The sequence below is a fragment of the Gloeophyllum trabeum genome (assembly GCF_000344685.1).
Source record: "Gloeophyllum trabeum ATCC 11539 unplaced genomic scaffold GLOTRscaffold_00008, whole genome shotgun sequence".
Classification (NCBI taxonomy): domain Eukaryota; kingdom Fungi; phylum Basidiomycota; class Agaricomycetes; order Gloeophyllales; family Gloeophyllaceae; genus Gloeophyllum; species Gloeophyllum trabeum.
This window is the reverse complement of record NW_006920417.1, coordinates 39265-59560: the sequence shown is the minus strand read 5'-3', so window position 1 is coordinate 59560 and position 20296 is coordinate 39265. Positions and strand designations below refer to the sequence as shown.

The 20296-nt window shown below is 52.6% G+C and overlaps 6 protein-coding genes across 6 annotated transcripts; 3 read left to right on the top strand and 3 right to left on the bottom strand.

Moving 5' to 3' along the window:
* Positions 1 to 373: 373 nt before the first annotated feature.
* Positions 374 to 2635, top strand: GLOTRDRAFT_121577 (acid protease). The gene is made up of 5 exons (XM_007868523.1): positions 374 to 1198; positions 1251 to 1436; positions 1489 to 1591; positions 1656 to 2048; positions 2112 to 2635. Exons 1-5 carry the CDS (start codon positions 913 to 915, stop codon positions 2419 to 2421), a joined length of 1278 nt encoding a protein of 425 aa, XP_007866714.1. The 5' UTR covers positions 374 to 912; the 3' UTR covers positions 2422 to 2635.
* A 342-nt stretch (positions 2636 to 2977) lies between these two features.
* GLOTRDRAFT_76886 (MFS general substrate transporter) lies at positions 2978 to 4866 on the bottom strand. Its single transcript, XM_007868522.1, has 3 exons — positions 4571 to 4866; positions 3642 to 4514; positions 2978 to 3580 (listed from the first exon to the last, which is right to left on the bottom strand). Exons 1-3 carry the CDS (start codon positions 4856 to 4858, stop codon positions 3266 to 3268), a joined length of 1476 nt encoding a protein of 491 aa, XP_007866713.1. The 5' UTR covers positions 4859 to 4866; the 3' UTR covers positions 2978 to 3265.
* A 950-nt stretch (positions 4867 to 5816) lies between these two features.
* Positions 5817 to 6371, bottom strand: GLOTRDRAFT_43578 (uncharacterized protein; the record flags this gene model as incomplete). The annotated part of the gene is made up of 1 exon (XM_007868502.1): positions 5817 to 6371. One exon carries the CDS (start codon positions 6369 to 6371, stop codon positions 5817 to 5819), a length of 555 nt encoding a protein of 184 aa, XP_007866693.1.
* A 1782-nt stretch (positions 6372 to 8153) lies between these two features.
* Positions 8154 to 10440, bottom strand: GLOTRDRAFT_76881 (uncharacterized protein; the record flags this gene model as incomplete). Its single annotated transcript, XM_007868521.1, has 2 exons — positions 8154 to 8711; positions 10276 to 10440. The coding sequence occupies 2 exons, from the start codon at positions 10438 to 10440 to the stop codon at positions 8154 to 8156; spliced, it is 723 nt and encodes a 240-aa protein (XP_007866712.1).
* A 4553-nt stretch (positions 10441 to 14993) lies between these two features.
* GLOTRDRAFT_111248 (uncharacterized protein) lies at positions 14994 to 16152 on the top strand. The gene is made up of 4 exons (XM_007868520.1): positions 14994 to 15269; positions 15322 to 15518; positions 15586 to 15681; positions 15735 to 16152. Exons 1-4 carry the CDS (start codon positions 15032 to 15034, stop codon positions 16098 to 16100), a joined length of 897 nt encoding a protein of 298 aa, XP_007866711.1. The 5' UTR covers positions 14994 to 15031; the 3' UTR covers positions 16101 to 16152.
* Positions 16153 to 17913: 1761 nt separating this feature from the next.
* Positions 17914 to 20285, top strand: GLOTRDRAFT_116320 (MFS general substrate transporter; the record flags this gene model as incomplete). Its single annotated transcript, XM_007868519.1, has 13 exons — positions 17914 to 18105; positions 18161 to 18198; positions 18262 to 18277; positions 18330 to 18466; positions 18516 to 18664; positions 18721 to 18800; positions 18856 to 19291; positions 19345 to 19369; positions 19425 to 19448; positions 19496 to 19553; positions 19616 to 19718; positions 19772 to 19971; positions 20030 to 20285. 13 exons carry the CDS (start codon positions 17914 to 17916, stop codon positions 20159 to 20161), a joined length of 1590 nt encoding a protein of 529 aa, XP_007866710.1. The 3' UTR covers positions 20162 to 20285.
* Positions 20286 to 20296: the final 11 nt, after the last annotated feature.

Below are 20296 nucleotides of genomic sequence, written 5' to 3'. Positions count from 1 at the left end.
GAGGAGAAATAAACTATTCAAAAAAATTTGCTGCTTCTACATCTAAGAGAAATGAGCGTAGTCTGATGGACTCTCGACAATGTTAGACAGAAAAAGATACATAAATATAAAATGCACCACCGCGCCTTGAACTCTCGTCCACAACACAAATGACTAACGCTTTAACCATTAGACTACGAGGGAACAAAGATGCCGCGCTATATAGTAATTATGTACTGCACAGCAAGGCAGATTTACATTAGTGTATTCTCAATTTGGTAGTCGACACCCGAGGCCCGGCTCACGTGATTTACCTGCCTGATATGGGCGTATTTGGTCGTGTTTATCGGAGGGCGAAGTAGCAAAAGCGAACGACAGCCGCCTTCGGACGGACGGACGTGTGCTGCTCTTGCGATAAGGCCTTTCTTCACGCAAAGGACGGGCTCCTGGGCTGCTCGCGTCCGATCTGTATTGCTGGGGCTTGTTTGCGTCGACTTCCATTGCAGAGTCAGGCTGAAGCTCCGTCGCGCCTGGTCTGCTACCACTGAGATGGCCTGCGAGCTATTATTGCAATCGCCAATCTGAGATGATTTTTCTCAAGTATTGCGGCACCATGCCATCTCCCCAGAAATCCATTTCCAGTCACATTTCCTCACCACATCCATACACCCGTGGACAATGCCGGTCGCATGGACGCCCTGCAGTAAGCTTTCAAGGTGGATTTGGTTCCGATGACGCATAGCCTCGCAGCAGCAGGCACACGCCCGTCCCGACCCCGGGCTTCTCTTCTCTTCCCTTCATGCTCCCCGCACCGCTCAGTTCAATTACATCTTCACATCCAGGATGACGCCTACGCTGCATAATCACGTCCCCCGCCCTATATAACACCCCTCCCCTTTCCTCCTCTCCTCTTACCTACTTACCACTCACAGCATGTCCAGCGTCGCCATCCGCACCGTCCCCTTCACCACCCGCCTGCGCGGCCTCCACGCAAAGGAGATCGTCGCCCGCGACAAGGCCCGCGCCCAGAAGTTCCTCGCGGGGCTCCACCCCCACGGCCCCGCCGCCTTCCACGAGGCGCGCCGCCGTAGGAGGGGCCACGGCCACGGCTCCGGCGGCAGCACTGGGGGCTCTGGCACCGGCTCCGGCACCGGCGGAGGCAGCGGGACCGCCCCGTCCTCTGGCGGTAACGATTCTTCCATCGACGTCACTGACGCTGGTAAGTGTATACATGCCTGCGTAGGATCGTGGGTGCTTATCGGGTGTTCTAGGTGTGACCTACACTGCGTCGGTCGGCGTGGGGAGCCCCGCCACCCAGTATACGCTTCTCATCGATACCGGCTCGTCCAACACCTGGGTCGGCGCCGGCGAGAAGTACGTCAAGACCAGCACGAGCCACAGCACCGGCAAGAGTGTCAACGTCAGCTACGGCTCTGGCTCGTTCTCCGGTACTGAATGTGAGCCGAGGTTCTCCTCGCGATGATGGACTCAGCTTACGCCACGTCGCAGACACGGACACTGTCACCCTCGCAGAGGGGCTCGTGATCCAGAATCAGTCTATCGGTGTTGCGAGCACCGCTCAGGGTTTCTCTGACGTGGACGGTATCCTCGGGTTCGTGCATACAGTCGTCCCTAACATTCACGGTCGCATATACTCACATATACACGCGATGTAGCATAGGCCCCGTCGACCTCACCTCGACTACCGTCTCGGGCGAGTCGTCTGTTCCTACCGTCACGGACAACCTCTACGCGCAGGGTACGATCGCCACCGAGTCGATCGGGATCTCGTACGAGCCCACTACCGAGGCCAACGCCGCCAACGGCGAGCTGACCTTCGGCGGCGTCGACTCGTCCAAGTACACGGGCGAGATCACGTACGTGCCCATTACGAGCACGAGCCCCGCGTCGCAGTACTGGGGCATCGACCAGGACGTGACGTACGGACAAAGCGGCACGAGCTTGTTGAGCGGGGCCAGCGGGATTGTGGACACTGGCACGACGCTGTTGTTGATCGCGACGGATGCGTTCCAGGCCTACCAGAAGGCTACTGGTGCTACCTTGGACCAGTGCGTGGTACCATCCTCAGCACGCGCTTGACAGTCCGCTCACTCGTTCGATTTGTTTTGCAGATCCACCGGCCTGTTGACCCTCAGCGAGTCGCAGTTCAACAACCTGCAGTCCCTGTACTTCAACCTCGGCGGGACGACGTTTGAGCTGACGCCGAACGCGCAGATCTGGCCGCGCAACCTGAACAGCACGATCGGCGGCGAGGAGGGCAAGATCTACCTGATCGTGAGCGACCTTGGGAGCATGAGCGGCAGCGGCCTCGACTTTATCGACGGGTTCGGGTTCTTGCAGCGGTTCTACTCGGTTTATGATACGACCAACTCGCAAGTCGGGATCGCGAACACGCCGTGGACGGATGCGACCACGAACTGACTTCGTCAGGGAGTATCCGGGGCCGCTCGGTGGTTGAAGGGGAAGTTGTGATAATGGACTGCTCTCTTGGACGGAAATGGACAGATAACGCGGTGTAGGATATTGTACATGCATTCACGACTTTGTCGACGTAGATGATTAGCATAAATACGGAGTCTTTGTTGTACAGTATATCCAACGTTTTGGTGTACAGCATGTTGTGAATTGTCCGCAGTTAGACTGGGTGAGCTAGTTCTGTCAGGATCGGTGGCGTCGTGGCGGCGGTGCTGGCTGTCGCGTCGGGCGATCGGGGCGCCACTCGATTCCATCGTTGACAATGTGACTGAGAGATCACCGCGGGAGGGTGGCGTGGCGGGCGCTCCGAGGACGAGTTTGAAGATGGGTAACAGTGGCCCTTGCTGTGACGACTGTAAATTCAGTTCCGATTCCATGCCGTTCGTAAGCTCACAGTGAAGTCTGACGTCGGGTAGACTGCATAGGATGTATTTCGTACCCGGGGCGCTGCCAACCAGAGTTGTTGGGTACGCACACTAACCCCAATTGCGGAAATCTGACTCGATAATGTGCTTGGCATTAGCAGACAGTCAACCAATTTATGGCGCTAACCAAGAAGATGGAGTCTAGAGGCAATATGGAATATCGTAAGCACCGTATTATAACGTGAATGATAATAAGTTACGACGTCTACGGAGCCGTTTCCTCCAAGAATACTCGTCAAATGTGTGATCCATCCTCTATTCAAGATCCAATGTCACCTGGTACGTATCCTACAGCGCATCGCCCCGCCCCACGCGAGAAGTGCGTCGGTCTCCCTTCAACTTTAAGCCCCGTGCTAGTATCGATCCTACACCTTCCCAGGCCCAATCATCAGCCTTATCCACGAAGCCGGATCTCGCGGACCCGCGTGCCCGCCGCTCTCCTTCAGCGTATGCGAGATCTTCCACGCGCGCACCATGAACATGCAGGCGCCGGCGGCGACGTACATGACGCCGACGTAGATCTGCGCGGAGAGGTAGCTGGCGGGCCCGCTGCCGTGCCGCAGCTCGAGCCCGATGGGCTCGCTGAAGATGCATGGGGGGACGACGGAGAGCCAGAGGAGGGAGAGCGCGGAGGGGAGGTCGACGAGGCCGACCACTTCGGCGGAAACGGAGCCTGCGCACTAGGAATTGTACAGCCGATTCAGTTATATTCGGCCACGAAAGAAGGTGAGGATCCCTCACCGTCCAGAATGTGCCGCAGACAGCGCCGTTTATGATGGCGAAGAAGACCAAGACGCCGAAAGTCTTTGCCGGAATCCAGATCGCAAACACGGTGAGTGCACAGAACAGGGTGGCTCCGCCTGCCATGTTGATTCTCCCGGTCCAGTCAGACCCTATTCCAACGAGCGGCCGACCAAACGTGATGCCCAGGCTCAGCATAGCACCGACGATAGACCCCTGCTCGCTCGTCATCCCCTGCGCAACCGCATACGCCGGCAAAGAATACAAAAGCACGATGTACCCCAGCATGCTGAACACACCCCAAAGCATGACCAGGATGTACTCCGGCCTCACCAAGATCTTGAGGTCAAACGCCCGCTGGTTCGGGCGGATGTGCTTGTTGCGATCTCGGATGAGGAATGCGGCGGTCGTGTTCACGGCAAAGCAGCAGATTGCTGTAATTCGGAAGGCCCATGGCAGCCCGAGGTTGCGGATGATGGCGTTGGTCCCTAGAGACCAGATGATGCCTCCAATCCCGGAGCCAGCAGTGACTACGCCGTTCGCCATACCCCTCCGGCGGTGAAACCATTGGGACGGGATGCCGAAACAGGCGACGAAGATGAAGCCCATGCCTGTGCCGCAGGCGACACCTTGGCTGAGGAACAATTGCCATATTTCTTTGGTGAAGGACGCTGCAATGAGTCCGCCGACCTGGAGTGCAACGCCGATAAGCATCGTGGTACGGAATGAGTATCGACGGTTGAGATATGTTGCAAGAGGTGCTATGAAGAGTGCCAGGGCAATTGAAAGACCCCCGATAAAAGCGTAGTCCAGGTTGGTAGCGCCAGGGAAGATATCATTGCTCAAGTAATAGGAGAGGTAGATGGAGAAGGACTGAATATAAGTTCGTTACTGGTGTTCGACCTATCGAAAGCGAGTTGGCAACTCACCGCATTCACACCCCAAGTAAAGGCATTCACCCAGAACACACTCGCCACCACGACCCATCCATATCCTCCATCTGGTAAGGGCGCAGGCGCAGAGGAAGTGACAGGGGCCGCTTCTACATCTGAACCTTCTTCCTTCTTCCCTACAGAATCAAGCCCCTCCGGGTTGCCCTCCCTTCTGGCTATCGTTTCTTCGCTGCCTGCCGAGTGTTCCCGCTTGATATCGACTTCATCTCGCGGTAAAGGGCCGGAGGTTTGCTGCTCAACCTCAGCTTCGTCTGCCCGAGCCATGCCAGATCAGTCAATCCGCCGAGGTTAGGGTACAGACGAACGGAAGACACCTTGACAATCACAGGACGTGTGGCTGCTGGAGACGAGCGGTTACATTCCCGATCAAGTGGGTTTTATACCCGCCAAAAATATGAACGGTATACCCATGCGCAGGGAAATGGCAAACGTGATACTTGTTGGAGTCCTCACTGCGCCCAGGTGCCGCCGGCTGGCATTCGCTGAGTTGACGCTGCGGCTGAGTCGTCTATCCATGGCTGCCACCACCTCGTCATGCTGCGGCGGCGGCCAAATTGTCGTGCAAAACTGCCAGAGCATGCTGGACTCTGCCCAACTCAGCTCCCATGCTGACTGAGACTCTTCAGGATATGTGGCGGTCTTTTCTCGGATTTAATCGCCCCCACGGTGTGGTCCGAGGCGCGCACTGTCCCCGACAGAAAATGTCAAGGCATCGCTACAGAATCGCTCTTGTCTACGGTGATCATCTTGCCTTCCGTTAGAGTCCGCCTTCTGCTTTGGATTTGCCGTCACGGGCGTTGATCTCGCTGCACGAGACGTCCTTGTCTAAGGAAACTGGATGATAGATTGCAGGCTGAGAACGGGCCCACAGTTGCCTCCCGATATGGGTTTCTCATCCATATACTCTGCTGAGGTTCAGAGTTGGTGCGGATCTGCTAGTCTCACTTCATGTCGATGCTGCCATGGGTATACACAGCTGAGCCTAAACCAAGTTCTGACACTGACGCCGATACCTTGCTGCCTGGCATGACTGCTCCAGAATCGTTCTGTTATGTTTGGTCTCCCCACGGCAGCAGGAATCACAGACGAGACCAAGGCGCCATTATTATCCATCATCTGTCTGTGTTAAAGAGACATCACACCGCTACATTCGCCGCACTCCTCGATCATGATCATGTCCATCATCATAGGCCCTAGTCCGTGACCCGACCCCCACTCGGATTCAGTATACATACGGTAGTAAGCGGTAAGGTACTCTGCTCGCCCAGTCCTCCCATGTCCTTCCAAACTGAGCTCGCAGCATCTCGTCCTCCGTCCGAGTTCTGTACAAAAGCAGGCATGCTAGAAAAGATGCATTGCTTCCCCAAATCCCTGCGCATATCCGTCCGAACCAGGTGCTCGTAACGCCGTACTCCGTCATCCACGATCCCCGGCCGAAATGAACAAACGTCCCTGCCAGGGCAAAAAATGTTGCGGTATAGCTGGGATGTCGGACGAACGCGTATGGGCCAGAGGTGACCAGCTGGTGGTCGTCCCGGATACTGAGCTCGAACGTGAACTGACGCCCCATTGTGCGGTAGCACCAAAGCCTGCCCAGGCCGCCTACAACCGTACATGCCCATCCTACAAGGAAGGTAGGCGTCATCGCGATACGATCCAAGGACAACGTGCCAGTCGGCATCAAGTTATACAATATCCAGCGTGCTGTCGCTGATGACGGATACTGCGAGGCAAGTATCACGGCGGCTTCGGATAGGCATGCCGCCCAAAATGACATCTTGAGTGCAACAAATCCTTCAGTCTCCTGGAATCGTCTGACCACATGTGGTACTCATGAACTTGCCTTGTAGGCTATAGGAACAACCTGCATGACCGCCCTCCCCCACCCACGTTCGGACATAGCTCTTTGCCTCTCCTTCGAGGATGGCACCGGATTCGGAGACGTGGCAGCCACATGGAAGGCGAGTGCTGCACTCGCGAGAAAGGGTATCTTCCAAACGTTTGTGGTTCCGAACATCTTCGAAGATCCGGAAGCTCCTGTAGGTGGGTACAGAACCAAGGCTGGTAGAGGGATGGGTGACGAATCGGCCTGCGAGTCGCCTTGCGTATATATCTGTGGCAATTAAAACTCATTATTATGTCCTCACAACGTACGCGACGCTAGAAGCTCTAGGCAGTTAGAAGATGCTATTGAAACGTGGTGATCGCGTAGATAACTTCGCCTCGACCAGCCAATCGCCCAAATCGGTGCTGGACTATGGCTCCAGCTTGCCGCCTTCAGGACCAAGATCGTACCGCACTTTGTCGATTTAAGGGCAAACTCAGGACTGAGAACGGCTAATCGTAAAATCACCATGATGGCAGGCTTGAGGCGTGTCAAGGCTCGTGGCTGGCAGCGCATATTCAACTTCATGCCATTGTCTCTATATATGCCGTGTTTATTCCGTCCTCAGTGAAAATGTTTGTACAAACGCATGCGCGTTTGATCACGCCGCGAGAAGCAACGTTAACGTCAGGCAGTTCTCTTGCCATGATACTCTGTAAAGATCTGTATGGTGGCAACGGTAACCCATACTTAACGGGCCTCGGGAATCCGTTGTGTTGCTAAATCTTGTCACAGCTAACGGGGGCTTCGTTGCCTCAGAAAATCCCAGTCATGGCCACTTTGGGTCTTCGGGATGGCCTCCGGCGGTCCACAGTTACTTGTGTATGTAGATGCATGTGCTCTGTGGCATCCGTTGCTTTTGAAGTTAGCAACGGAGAACGTAACGGTTTCCGGGACGTTGCCACCAATACAAATTTTCAGTACTACTCAATGAATTACCCTCAACAAACGTATGGATAATGTCCATAACCTGAAAGCCTGCTGAGCGCAAACCTTTACAGAGCTCCCGAATAAAGAATTCGTTCCCAGATCTAGAGCAACCGCTGCTTGGAGGGAGACCAGAACGAAGAGCTAGCGTCGGCGACTGCATGGCAGCGGTGACCGCATAGCAGAGAACACGACTCGGACTACAAGACGACCGGTTACTTGATAAATTGCAAATTGACCGCAGATAATGACGTGAACTAGTCTCGCCATGCCGCTCTCAGCCGATCGTAAGTGGCAGGAGGCTGAGACAGGCTGAGACGCCCCCAAGTCTGATACCGATAACCTGGGATCGCTGACTGGAAGTCGAAGCAATCAGTTTGACCGGGATAGATGTTGTATACAATGTCCATGGAACATGACCACAAAGACTAGCGATATACACTGGCACACAACTGGTGAATTAGACATGGACCTCACTCGATCATGCAGACCTGCCTGCCGCATAGTGCCTCCCTAAATCTACAAGGTAAAGTGGTCGACTCGTAAGCACAGGATCCACTTTCGTGACTGTCGAAGGTAGCATGATGGATCATCTAGCGTTTAGCTCGTGCAGACAGGCCGCCCTAGCAGGGAGTGCACGAGGGATAGGCTTGATACTGCGCCTCCTAAATAAGACTTAGTAGACGAGCAACTGTCTTAAATGGATGAGGGAGAAGGTATTCATCAATATAATTTGCCTATCTCACCTCAGTAGATAAAGGGTATCAATCTATACGGGACTCTCCTCGCCCATGCGTCCCATTGCTCCCCGAACTGGTTCTTTAACAGGACATCTTCCAACCTGGTCCGGTAGATCATGAATCCGGAAACGATGAACCCCACAGCGATGACGGTGCCCAGAAGTGTTTGCCCCATTACCGTGTCCAGCCATCCGCACTCCCTCAACCAAGAACCCGGGCCGAACATGCATAGGTTCACCCCGCTGTAAACCAGCCAACCTGCGGTATACGCCGGATGTCGTACGAGGGAATATGGTCCGCTCGTGACCAATTGATGCTCTTTCCGGATGCTCACTTGGTACGTGAATAGCCTTCCAAGTGTGCGATAACACTCTACCCGTAAGATAGTACCGGCTGTCGCAAGGAAGAGGCCGGCCAAGAAATGCGGAGTGACCTGCACCGCTGAGATGTGGGACGATGGTCTGACTACCAAGGAGGACAGTAACCGTTCTGTTAGCGGTGGACGCGGGAACTGGCTAGCCAAGATTACGGCTGTCTCGGAAAGACCGAGGGCCCAATACGAGTACTGTCGAACAATTAAAAAAAGGTGATTAGACAGAACCAGCTCAAATTGTGTATACTCACCTTCATAAAGGTAGGCCAATACAGCACAATGTTTCCCTTCGGGGTGATGGAAGGCTCGGGAACAGTTTCATCTTTCGGTACGGGAGGGTTGGGATTAGTCAGAGAGACGTGTAACCCTGCTATAGTGCCCAAGAGCAAAGGTATCCTGTAGATAGACATATCCTCGTGGATGTGGTTGGAGGCAATTCGTGCCGGTGGCTTTTATATGTCTCGGAATGCATGTTCCTCGCGATCATGACTTCTCGAGAATGCTCACATGCTGTGGCACATCAGTCTCACGTCATGGGATTGAAGTGCTATCCTTCTCTCGCAACGTCGACAGCACCGGGCCGTCGCGGTCTATATCACTTTGTTGTCGCGAATCCATAAATACGGCATTTTTCAGCACACCTGACAGCAGAAGGAACACTTCGCTGAGAACTCACCGACGCGAAGGGAATAAGAAGCATCCGAGTCCCTTCTAAGGTTCGTGTCATTAAGTAAATCCTATCTGGGATTGGCAAGTCGAGGACGAGAACTTACGAGTCACTATTCTCGCATATTCCGTGCCGAGTGAGAATACTGAATGCCGCGATAGCTTAATTTGCAGCAGCCAACCTGCGGACACCAGTGAATGCGCGAACTCCGCGATACGGGGTCTTCGCAAGAACCGTGATTCCCGATAACAAATGAGCGTGATTCCACGCACGTAGTTAAGGAAGATTGGGAACGTGCATAAGCATACATATACGGCATATAAACATATCTCGTCCAGTATTGCGTCGACTCTGTATGCGGTACCTGAACCTAGTCGGCAACTATAACGGCTGCGTTCAAGGCGCAGGACCGCACTTAAATCCCTGACAGAATTATATCAGACTCTCAACATTCAGGAACAAGGCCTTACCTGTGCGATTTAATAAATGAAAGGCAGCAGCCTGTATTTTGCATTGCTCGCCCACTTATCCCAGCTCTCCCCAAATTCCTGTCTAAGGATCCGATCCTCCACTCCGGAGCGGTGAACAGAGAATGCTACAAGCGCTCCGACAGTGCCAGCCATAGCACCCAAAATGACCTTGCCCAGGGCCGTATCCAAAATACCACATTCTTTCATCCAGGACCCCGGTCCTGAGAGGCATATAACGGCACCTACGGTGCCAATGACACCGCCAATGTATCCTGGGTGTCGAACCACTGAGTACGGACCCGATGTCACCAATTGATGGGAATCTCTGATGCTCAATTGATAGGTGAAAAGACGCCCCAGATGTCGGTAGCACTGGTAGCGGACATAACCACCAAATGCTGCTAAAAGGCTACCTGAAATGGCAGCAGGCGTGGCAGATATGTCGACAATCCTTGACCTGGGTCCGACTAGTAAGGCGGCAAGGATATTTCCCGAGATCGGTGACGAAGGAAAGTGGTTGCTTATGATGACGGCTCCTTCACAGAGAGTCCCAATCCATACAGCAGTCTACAACACGCGTAAGCAAATGGGCGCACTACGCATTGGAGAACGCAGCTACCTTCAGCATCCTCGGCCACCATAAAACGAATTGGCTTGGGCGGCGGCGTTGCGTCACCGAGTACTTCTGCGTTTCATCCAGGGATACGGGCGGATTGGGATTTGTCATAGATATATGCACCCCAGCAGCCGTGACGAACAGCAACGGTAACCTGAGTAAGGACATTCTATCGCACAAAAACAAGCAAACTCACCGGATGCCTTTGCCTCGCCTTTTCATATACCGACAGGAGCTCGGGCATAGCCAAAAATACAGACAGCATGATAGCCTTCTTCGAGGGTGCAAAGCTTGCGGGTGGCAGTGGGAGTTTACTGTCTAACAGAGTAAAAACCCGGTATTCTTAGAAACTGTGGGTCTGCATAGAGAGTAATACGGTGACTCGGCTTGGAGCTAACGATATGCCCACTGGAGAGGAAAAAATCATACCGTCAGGCAAGACCCGCGGGGTGGATAGGTGCACGGGCTTGAGCACTCGTTAGTCTCGGTTTTATGGCGATCCACAAAGCAGTGTGCGGAAGCCTGAGGTGCCACCTGAAGGCAATCAAGCCGAGACTCTCATGCGCTTTCAACGTACCTTGTTACTCTGACATCTCAGCTGGTAAACTATCAGCTGATTGGTGAATGCTCATGACTCACCTGGGTGTAAGGTTGCACTGGCAGTTCCATAATCTTTTCGCCTTTACCTTCGTTCCTTGCCTTCCCACTGGCGAGGCTATGAGCATATGTACGTCGAACTTGAAGCCAGATCTGTACTGAAGGAGTCCCACATACACTGTGGAGCCCGGACACGGGTAAATTCACTATGTGAGCGGTTGAAATTTGTGATTCACCCAGTGTATGGGTTACAAATGGGTAGTGGTGATCCGACGGGGGAAATTCGCCGGCGCACAATTACCATGTCTTTGGGTGATTTTCGCTGGCATTGAATGAAGGCTCAGACGGGCAGCATGTACATAGTGAAAATCACCTCGAAAATCACCCGGTCCTGATTCACCCAATACAATCACCAAGTTAATAGATAATATTCACTCCTATTCGTCTCCGACATATATAGCGCGTGCAAGTGTACCACTACGATCTACAATTGCCCACCTGTTCCCTTCCGGAACGCGTCCGACCACGCATTGTATGCATGTTATGTCGACAATGTTGAGACGGCCGAATCGCGAATAATAGTAGATATCGAGGTCGAGATTGCTTTCTTCGACAACGCATGTCTTGATGGCTGCGAGAATGATTGTCGTCGGAGCTTCGAGCCCAAGCGGTTCACTTCGAGCAAGTCGGATAACAAATATGTGTTGCAGCTCCCCGAAGAACGTCTGCAGCTCAAACACCGGCTGCCTTCGGCGTTGTCGAGCATACTTATCGACAAGAACTTCATACTGCACTAATATCAGCAAAGCGGGGCAACCAAATTGACGAAATCTTACCCTAACAAATGACATATCACGGCTATCAGCAGTCCGCTTTACTAGAGAACTCGCATGCATCGTATCACCGCCGTCCAGCCGCTTCACCTTCCCCCATCGCTCGATTTCAGCTGGGACAAGGCTACGTAGAACGGCCGAGGACTTCCCGAACCGAGTGGCAAGGGCTCCTATGATTTTATCATAAAGCCCCGAGTCTAGGCGCTTCTGCGTTCGTGGATATAACAGTGTGCACGTTGGATCTGCAAGATTTCCGTCTTAACATACCCCTTACAATAAGCAAGATGAGACTCACATAACGGGTCAGAGAAGTGACCTGTAGCTATACCCTGCGGCTTGAGTGAAAGCTCTGTGCTCATATTGTACACAAGTTTGATCTGTGTAAGACGAGCAGTATTCACGACGAATCGATCTATGCTTGCCCAGGGAAAGCGCCGACTCTTTATCGCAGGCTGAAGCCGTCCGCAATAACGTTCCATCGGGAAGGCCCACGATGCCCAAACTGGTCCAGCGAGCTCAATGCTGTCCGCAATGTGCAGCAGTGCATGGACAGTTACCGTGCAGGTAGGCAGACGTTCTGGTGAATACTGATAATACATCCTATAGAAGATGCAGAGTTAGCCGTTGCGCGAGATAAGGGAGTGTGGAGACATACTCCTCGTATTTCTCTACCCAACGGATGAAGCCTTGTCGTATTGTCTTGATGTCTTCAGATCTGTATTCAAACTGTAGACAGAGACGGAGAATCTTCACAAGCTCAATAAAATGAGTATAGTACTTCTGCTCCCTGAACTTTCGTCGCAAGAGAACTGGAGCAACATAAAGCGTCCAGAGAGACCAAGCTTCTGCCGTGAAGGGTGACTTATCCACAGCAGGGTTCCCGAGACTTGGTCCAAATGTATGGGGTATTGTGGACGAAGATCGAGACGTAACTTCCCCGATTGCATCCCAGACGGATGCGTTGAATTCATAGCTTCCCCGAGCTTCGTCTAGACCCTTGAAGTCACCTGTCCAGAGGAGAATAAGATTGGGTATGAGATTCTCCCATATCAAATGCATGAAATCATATGGGAATGAATGCGGAAATGATAGCGACGAGAGATAACTTATCACGGGCACCCCTTTGATCCCGTATTCCTTTGCCAGGGCTTCTGACTCGATGTTACTCCGGGCGAATTGCACTTCGCGGGCCTGTGCAAGCATCTCGTCATGTTCTCGCATTGGTAAAGCGTGAGGGTTGTATTTGTGTATCGCAGTATTGGAGTGTTGGATAGCTGGATGGCACGACCGATCAAGGGGGACATAGTGAGTTGTAGCTCGTGATCCATGCACACGAAGCCCCCGTATCTTGCACATTCGACAAGGGGACAGAGCATTGTGGCCTTTCATGCGGAGGAGCAAGGACATGGCCGGTATATCACCGAACGCCAGGATAAGGTAAGCCCGTAGAGCAAAGGTATCACCCGAGGAGGCATCGTATGCCCGGACACCCACTTCGAGTCTCAGGAGCTCTTCCATCGCCGGCCACAGGAAGGAGTCATAGTCAATGGGTTTCTTCGGACCGGGAATGATTCCGAGGACAAGTATGTTCTCAATGTGAAATCGGATCTCGGGGGGTAAGTTGTAGTTGAATAGGATGATAGGCCATGCAGTAAGTTTCCTACGACGCCAAGGCGCAAACCCATCAGTCGACAGTCCCAGGGCAATATCGCGAGGATCAGCAAAGAATGTATAGGGTATTTCCTTGCCGTCAACTTTGACCCGTGTTCCGAGAAGACGCCTGTAGACCCAAGCATCAAATACATCCCTTATCATCCCTGGCTCTGTTTTGTGTTCGTAGGCACGGTACATCATCTTCTCGGCAGTCCCCTTATTGCTGTACAAGGCGACGAGACGCGGAATCAGAGGTAAATACATGAACTTCTTCCGGGGCTGGCCATCTGAGTCATAGCGAGGTGAATGGCAATACGGACAAGCCGTCAGAGAGGCATGCGGGCCAGTAAAACAGCAGCATGATTCCGCGCAGCAATCATATGCCATCGGCTTGATTCCTGATAAGAATGCAACCCGCGAAAGCATCTCTTCTGCGCTGGGCAGGTTTTCGGTCGGGAATGCATAGGGGATCTTTGCGAAGTTACGTTTACCGAGGCGCGAGTCCGTGTAGAATGCGAACGCGCGTAGGATGGCTTTGTCTGACGGTGTAAGCTTCTCAGCTGGTCAAAGCGTTAGCAATTATCTCACGTGTGATGGAAGCTTCACGTACCTCCCAACTTTGCAGCCTCCTCGAGAAACCTGTGATTGAGCTGATCCCAAGCCGACAACTCTGGATCAAACTCGTCAGGCGCGTCCAATTCATCGTCATCAACGTCTTCAATGTCTGGTTCGTCCTCGAGGCCTGAAGATATTCCCTGTTCAGTAGACATACTGTCGTCATCATCCTCCACCTCTTCCATGGTTACCGAATACCGAGAGTGTGTCCAGATGTTTCGCTGAGCTGCTTGTTCTACTTGTGTAAGATCAACATCGGGAACACCTCCTGCTGCATTGCACGCATCCTCATCCACATCCGTGCTCACAGACGGTGATCCAGGAGATGTGAAGTCATCGGGCATTTGTCGCGGGGAGGGCATGTCGTCATGGTTTTGACTGGCATCAGGGGTGCTGGACGGCCCGGGTCCCTGTCGCCATGCAGACTGTACAGATCGTCCTTGCCGCTGACTCCCGCGTGAGTACCAGAGGAAGCTCTTCTCGTATGCAGCCTTTGCCTTGATATGCGGGCGAGTAGCGAGAGCCCGGTGCCTCCGCTCAGTACGCTCCGGCAGCCAATCCCCGCAGCACCCGCAGAGAACCTTTCGGGACTTGGAAGCGCCAGATTGATGTCGTGCCATGCAGGATATCTTCAGGAGATTGAGCTCAGCATTATGGAGATAAAGTTAAAAGTGGTGCACACCTGATACTGCGCAATGCAAACTTTCCCAGCTGTCTCTCCAAGGTGTCTCGTTTATCACACAAATATATGGGACAGATCTCCAGCAAAGAAATTTTATACAAGGAAGGTAGCGAGTAGTTTACAAGGATGTGTGTTGTAAAAAGGTTGAGACTCGTGCCACAAGCGCGCGACGCGACGCGTCTGCGTCTGTGTACGTGGGAATTAGGCAAACAAATGATATCACTCACCGCACTCGATATCTCTAAGTCCGAATTGTCCCGCAGCATCGACAGCTGCACTTTTCTTACCCTCACCTCGTGCAGAGCTCTGTCTGCCAGACATCGCTGCAATACCCTGCAAGTGAAAGTTACCCCCCGCGACACTTCAACAAACATCCACAATGGCTAACGGAAGGAGGGGATCCCATGGAAAGGCTAAGTCATCCGCGCCAGCAAACAGTACCCAGCAAGACGCACGCGAGACTTCGAATCCTGCGGAGCACGACGAGCGTCGAGAGCGCAGCGTACCCCCACTAACTGCTCCGACGAGCCAACCGCGACATGATGCAAATCTGACAGCGCCGCGTTACGCGACACTGGCTGAGACGAATCTCTTGAGTGAGATAAATCGATTGAAAGGTATGAAAATAAATCAACGCACCATAGCTGTTGTCTGCTGACCGCGCTACAGAACAACTCGAGGCAGAGAAGCGCGCCCGCGAAGCTGCCGAAAAACGAGCAAGCGAAACAGCTGCGGCAGCTGGTAGGCGCGCAAGTAATGCCTCGCACGAGCCCGTCCTGAAGCCTAAAGGCTCGGCTGGGCAAGGGATTTGCTTGATAGAAGTCATGGGCCTGCAAGACGACGTGGAACAGTACAACACGATTCTGGTGCGGAGTTCTGTCCTATATACTCACCGTTTTATGTAACATCCTGATAGCTTCTGTGAACATCAAGCGTGACGTACGAGACCTTGTTCACTCGGCACAACTGGATTGGACGGTGGACTATCGTGAACAGCCAATGGCAGATTTAGGAAATCTCTTTGCGGTGGTGAGAAGTTTCCCATCATTCCCGTAGAAAATATTTCACACCCATGTCCACAGGCTCGTCAGAGACACCCAATCCTTGCAAGGTTCAAGAATGACTGGGTGACCTCTGAAATCGTCAAGCAATTCATGCGGAATCGACGCAAGTTTGCATATCGGAAGGGCGTACTTCACCCGACGACCAAGCACAACCGCGTCCGCTCATCACGAAACACCGGCGCCAGTTCGGGTACGGATACGAACTCCGGGCTTTCGAATCAGAACCGCCGAGTCATTGGCCACGTCGAACCGGCGCAGGACGATGGAGACGTGCACGCTGCGGCTCCTGCAGCTGCAGAAAAGACAAGGCCCCGTCCACGGAAGAGGCGCAGGGTGCATGATACGGAGGAGGCACCGGAGCAGGGTCGGGATGCGGAACAATAAGTAGATCATGATATCGCTGTGGTAATACAAGAATATATCAGTTACTCTGCTGTATTCACTATTGCTGAGTGTCGAGCGTCGTCGCAGAATGAAGCATGGTCAGTTTCATATAGTTAGGGAGTATCACCCGGGGTATTGGTGAAATCCACCTAAGTCTCATCCTGAGGTATAGGTGAAATTCACCGCTGAATGTGTTGAAATCCGTCAAATCAAAAGTAACCCTGCGTATGGGTTCAATTCACCCTGGGCAAGCTGTGACGACGCCATGGTGAAACCGGCCATATAAGTGTGTAATATAACCCAGTAAATTCACCCAATAATAGGGTAAATATCACTGGAGTCTGGTGAACTTCACCCGATATCTTGGTGATTATAATTAGTATACTGGGTGAATTACATGGTGCTTTTAACCCCTTCAACGTTCCACAGTGATATCGGAAGTCTTGCCTGAGTGTTCGGGGCACATAAGCAGTCGACAATGCAGATGCAAATGACTCGGAATATGCTCAAGCTGATGAAGCAAGCCCTACAGTACTTCCTACCACAGTAAAGCAGCTGGATCCCTTGAAGCCACTATCAAGCCACTATAGCTATTGACCGCAAGAATCAATCCGAATATTAATACTGTAAGGGTCGGCTGTTTCCGAGGTACCTAAGTTGTCCACAGAGAAATGGACACGAGTCGACTGGCAGCCAGTGGCCCGGGTAGCCGCAGTGGAAACGCAGCGTAAGTATTGATTAATTACACGTGGGTAAGCTTGTGTCACGGTCGAGGAGACATACTGGAGACACCTGTCAGCGCGCCGCTTAGGACTACGCGATCGCGTTCGATGACCAGACGCCTTCCACCTTGAACCCCACTGTCTAATGGGCATGGCATGGTAAAGTTGCACTCCACCGGGAAAGGCGGAGCATGAACCGGAACGGCTGACGTTGGCGTTTCCTGCGCCCCCGACCCTGCGTTCAACTTCATGTTATTGTTGGAGATGTCCTTGAGCAACACAGACACCGAAGATCGCCTCCAGCTCCACTACTTTAAGGCCGGAGAAGAACCCGTGGCACAAGCAGTCTGGGAGTACAGCGCGACCGCCGCTCAAGCATTCAAGCATCCGATGTTGATGGACAGGAAATCGAAGTAATGGTTAGTCCTTCCGAAGTGACCCACCAATTTACTGCAATCTCCAAGGAATTACTCGAGAATACTAGTGAGTACTACATGCCGGAAAACAAACCAATTCTGACAGGCTGGCTTCAGCGTGAAGCTTGAGCTCAGGACGCGCTTATATTAGTGAATGTCGAAATGAGAAAGTAGGTTTTTCGATAATAAATCCACGCCTGTAGGATTTCGGAGTTCGCTATCGAGCTTGCGAGCTCGCGCCGCGTTACGCGTGATCGGGGAGACCGCCGCAGGCGGGCCCGACTGATGAGGTGATAAGAGAATCGTATATATTCGTTGTATCTACTCGATGTACCATACGCGATTGCCCTTGCAAGCAAACGCGCTCGTTCTATGTTTGCTTCAACAACGTCCTCATTCTCCGATTAATCATTTACATAATTGATACATAGTCTTGAATCGTTTGACGCGTCCAATCACGTGCTGTAACTTATCTTGTTCGCCCTCGCCCAATTTAGTATGTAGGTACGCACGATGTACCATTCTCATCCCCAAGCACGCCATTCGATTGGCCCTCGATACACGATCAAGAAACTGCCATAACCTCGATAGCCACTTCACTGCTCCAGAAGGAGCGCTATAAAAGTTCCTATATGGACCTCTCTGGCGCTTCTTCTGGACTGCTGTGTGACCACCATGGCCGGCCGCGAAAAATCACCCGAGCAGGACTATGACCTCGAACGCCCAGGAAAGAAGGCGTACTACGAGCCACAGATTGCTGTACAGACGCAAGACGTGTACTCGGATGACGCGCTGGACCCAGTTTATCGAGCGAAAGCTAAGATACTGAACGATGCGCTACAAGAGATTGGCATGGGCAAGTACCAGGTATGTTTCCTTTTCTAGTCTCCAGTGTCTCTCAGATATAGAGGAGCGGAATTAGTGGTACTTGTTCTGCGTAGCTGGATTTGGATGGTTCTCGTAAGTGCACACCATCAGGACTCGCCCTTGATTGCATCTTATCATTCTGGATGCGTTACACAGCGACAATTTATGGCCGGTAGGTTTATCATTATTTGAGGTTTGAATTGTGACTGACAGCTCTGTGCAAGATTGTGACCGGCTTAATTCTGACGCCCGTGGTGAACGAGTTCAACTTTGAAGGACCCTGGCTTAAGTTAGGCCAAAACATTGGTCTCCTGGTTGGTGCTGCCTTCTGGGGTCTCGCGTCTGATGTCTGGGGACGAAGGTATAGCTGTTGAGTATGTGACCGAGAGTCAAATCTAACCAGCACCAAGATGGTGCTTCAATATCACGCTGTTCATTACTGGCGTCTTCGCCACCGCAGCCGGTGGATCAGCCAACTACATTGCTCTGTGCTCACTAGCCGCAGTCTGGAGTGTCGGAGTTGGTGGGAACTTGCCTGTTGATTCCGCGGTATTCCTAGGCGGGTACCATCAGTCTCGCGCAGTCACATCGTGGCACTTACCCAGTGTACGTTAGAGTTCATACCGGCTTCCCACCAGTACCTCCTCACTGTCCTTTCCGTCTGGTGGGCATTTGGTCAATTAGTCGGCAGTCTCGTGAGTCCAGATTGTCACTCGTAGATGTTATCATGGTGCTCAGCTTTCACCTTAGATCGCCTGGCCTCTGATCGCGAACTACTCCTGTCCAACCACTACTCCGCCTTCACCGTGTCCGCGGTCGTCGAATGAGGGATGGCGTTACTTTCTTTACACAATGGGCGGGCTGATGCTCGTCCTCTTTATTATCCGCTTCTTCGTCTTCCATCTCTACGAGTCCCCGAAGTACCTCATGGGGCGCGGAAGAGACAAAGAGGCGGTGGAGGTTGTGTGGAAAGTCGCGGAGTACAACGGTATGAAAAGTAGCTTGACGCTCGAGCAGATGCAGAAAGCAGGAGAGCTCCGAGTCAGCGACAAGGATGAGGAGATGGACACCAGTGCACGAGCGGCGATTCTCAGGAAGCTGAGGATGTTCCGCTGGGAGCACGTTAACGCGCTGTTCGCGACTAGGAAATTGGCCTGGTCTACAAGTCTGCTTATCATTCTGTGGGGTATGTCTGGTTCTCCTTGCGTGGTCTCCAACTTATTTGCCAACGTTTCCCAGCCCTTATCGGTCTCGCCTTCCCTCTGTGAGTGGTTGTCATTGCATAGCCATCTTAACGGACGTCCTCATGTTTCTTGCAGCTATAACAGCTTTGTGACCTACTTGTGAGTGTCGTAATGTCGATTGGGAGCCTTCCTCACCGTCAAAACAGCCTGGCTACCCGCGGCGCCGACTTCGGCGATGGTTCGACCTACATCACCTATCGTAACGTGAGCATTCCGATCGCCATGGTCTTTGGACAGTCTTGGTAGATCTCTCATCTCATCTACAGCAAGTCATCTTGAGCGTCATCGGCGTTCCGGGTGCTATAATCGCAGGTTGGATGGTTGATATACCATGGCTTGGTCGTCGCGGGACTCTTTCAATCTCAACGAGTACGTTGATAGTGTCCTGTCTCGCAGGCTTTGCAGCTCACGGACTATTGCAGTCCTAACCGGAGTGTTCCTCTTCGCATCCACGACCGCACGGACCTCCGACGCCCTCCTCGGGTGGAATTGTGGATACAGTTTCACTTCCAACATCATGTATGGTGTGCTGTACGCCGTTTCTCCGGAACTCTTCCCTACGAAGGACCGAGGAACCGGGAACGCCATCGTGGCTACTGCCAACCGTGTGTTCGGAGTTATGGTAGGTCACGGCTCACTGATACGTGAGCGATGTCTGATGCTCAGACATTTTCACCTAGGCTCCCATTATCGCCTTGTATGCCAGCCTCACAAGTGCGGTGCCCATTTGGATTTCCGGAGCTCTGTTTCTCGTGGCAGGTTGCATTGCACTCCTGCTGCCCTTCGACCCTCAGGGCAAGGCCTCTCTTTGAATACACAGACACATATCTTCTGTCTTCGTTGCTTTACTATTGGATGAGAATAAAAACACAAAAGCCATGTTGGTGTACATACGTGGTCATATTACATGCAATAAATATCGACAGCTCTATCTCGTCCTCTAGACC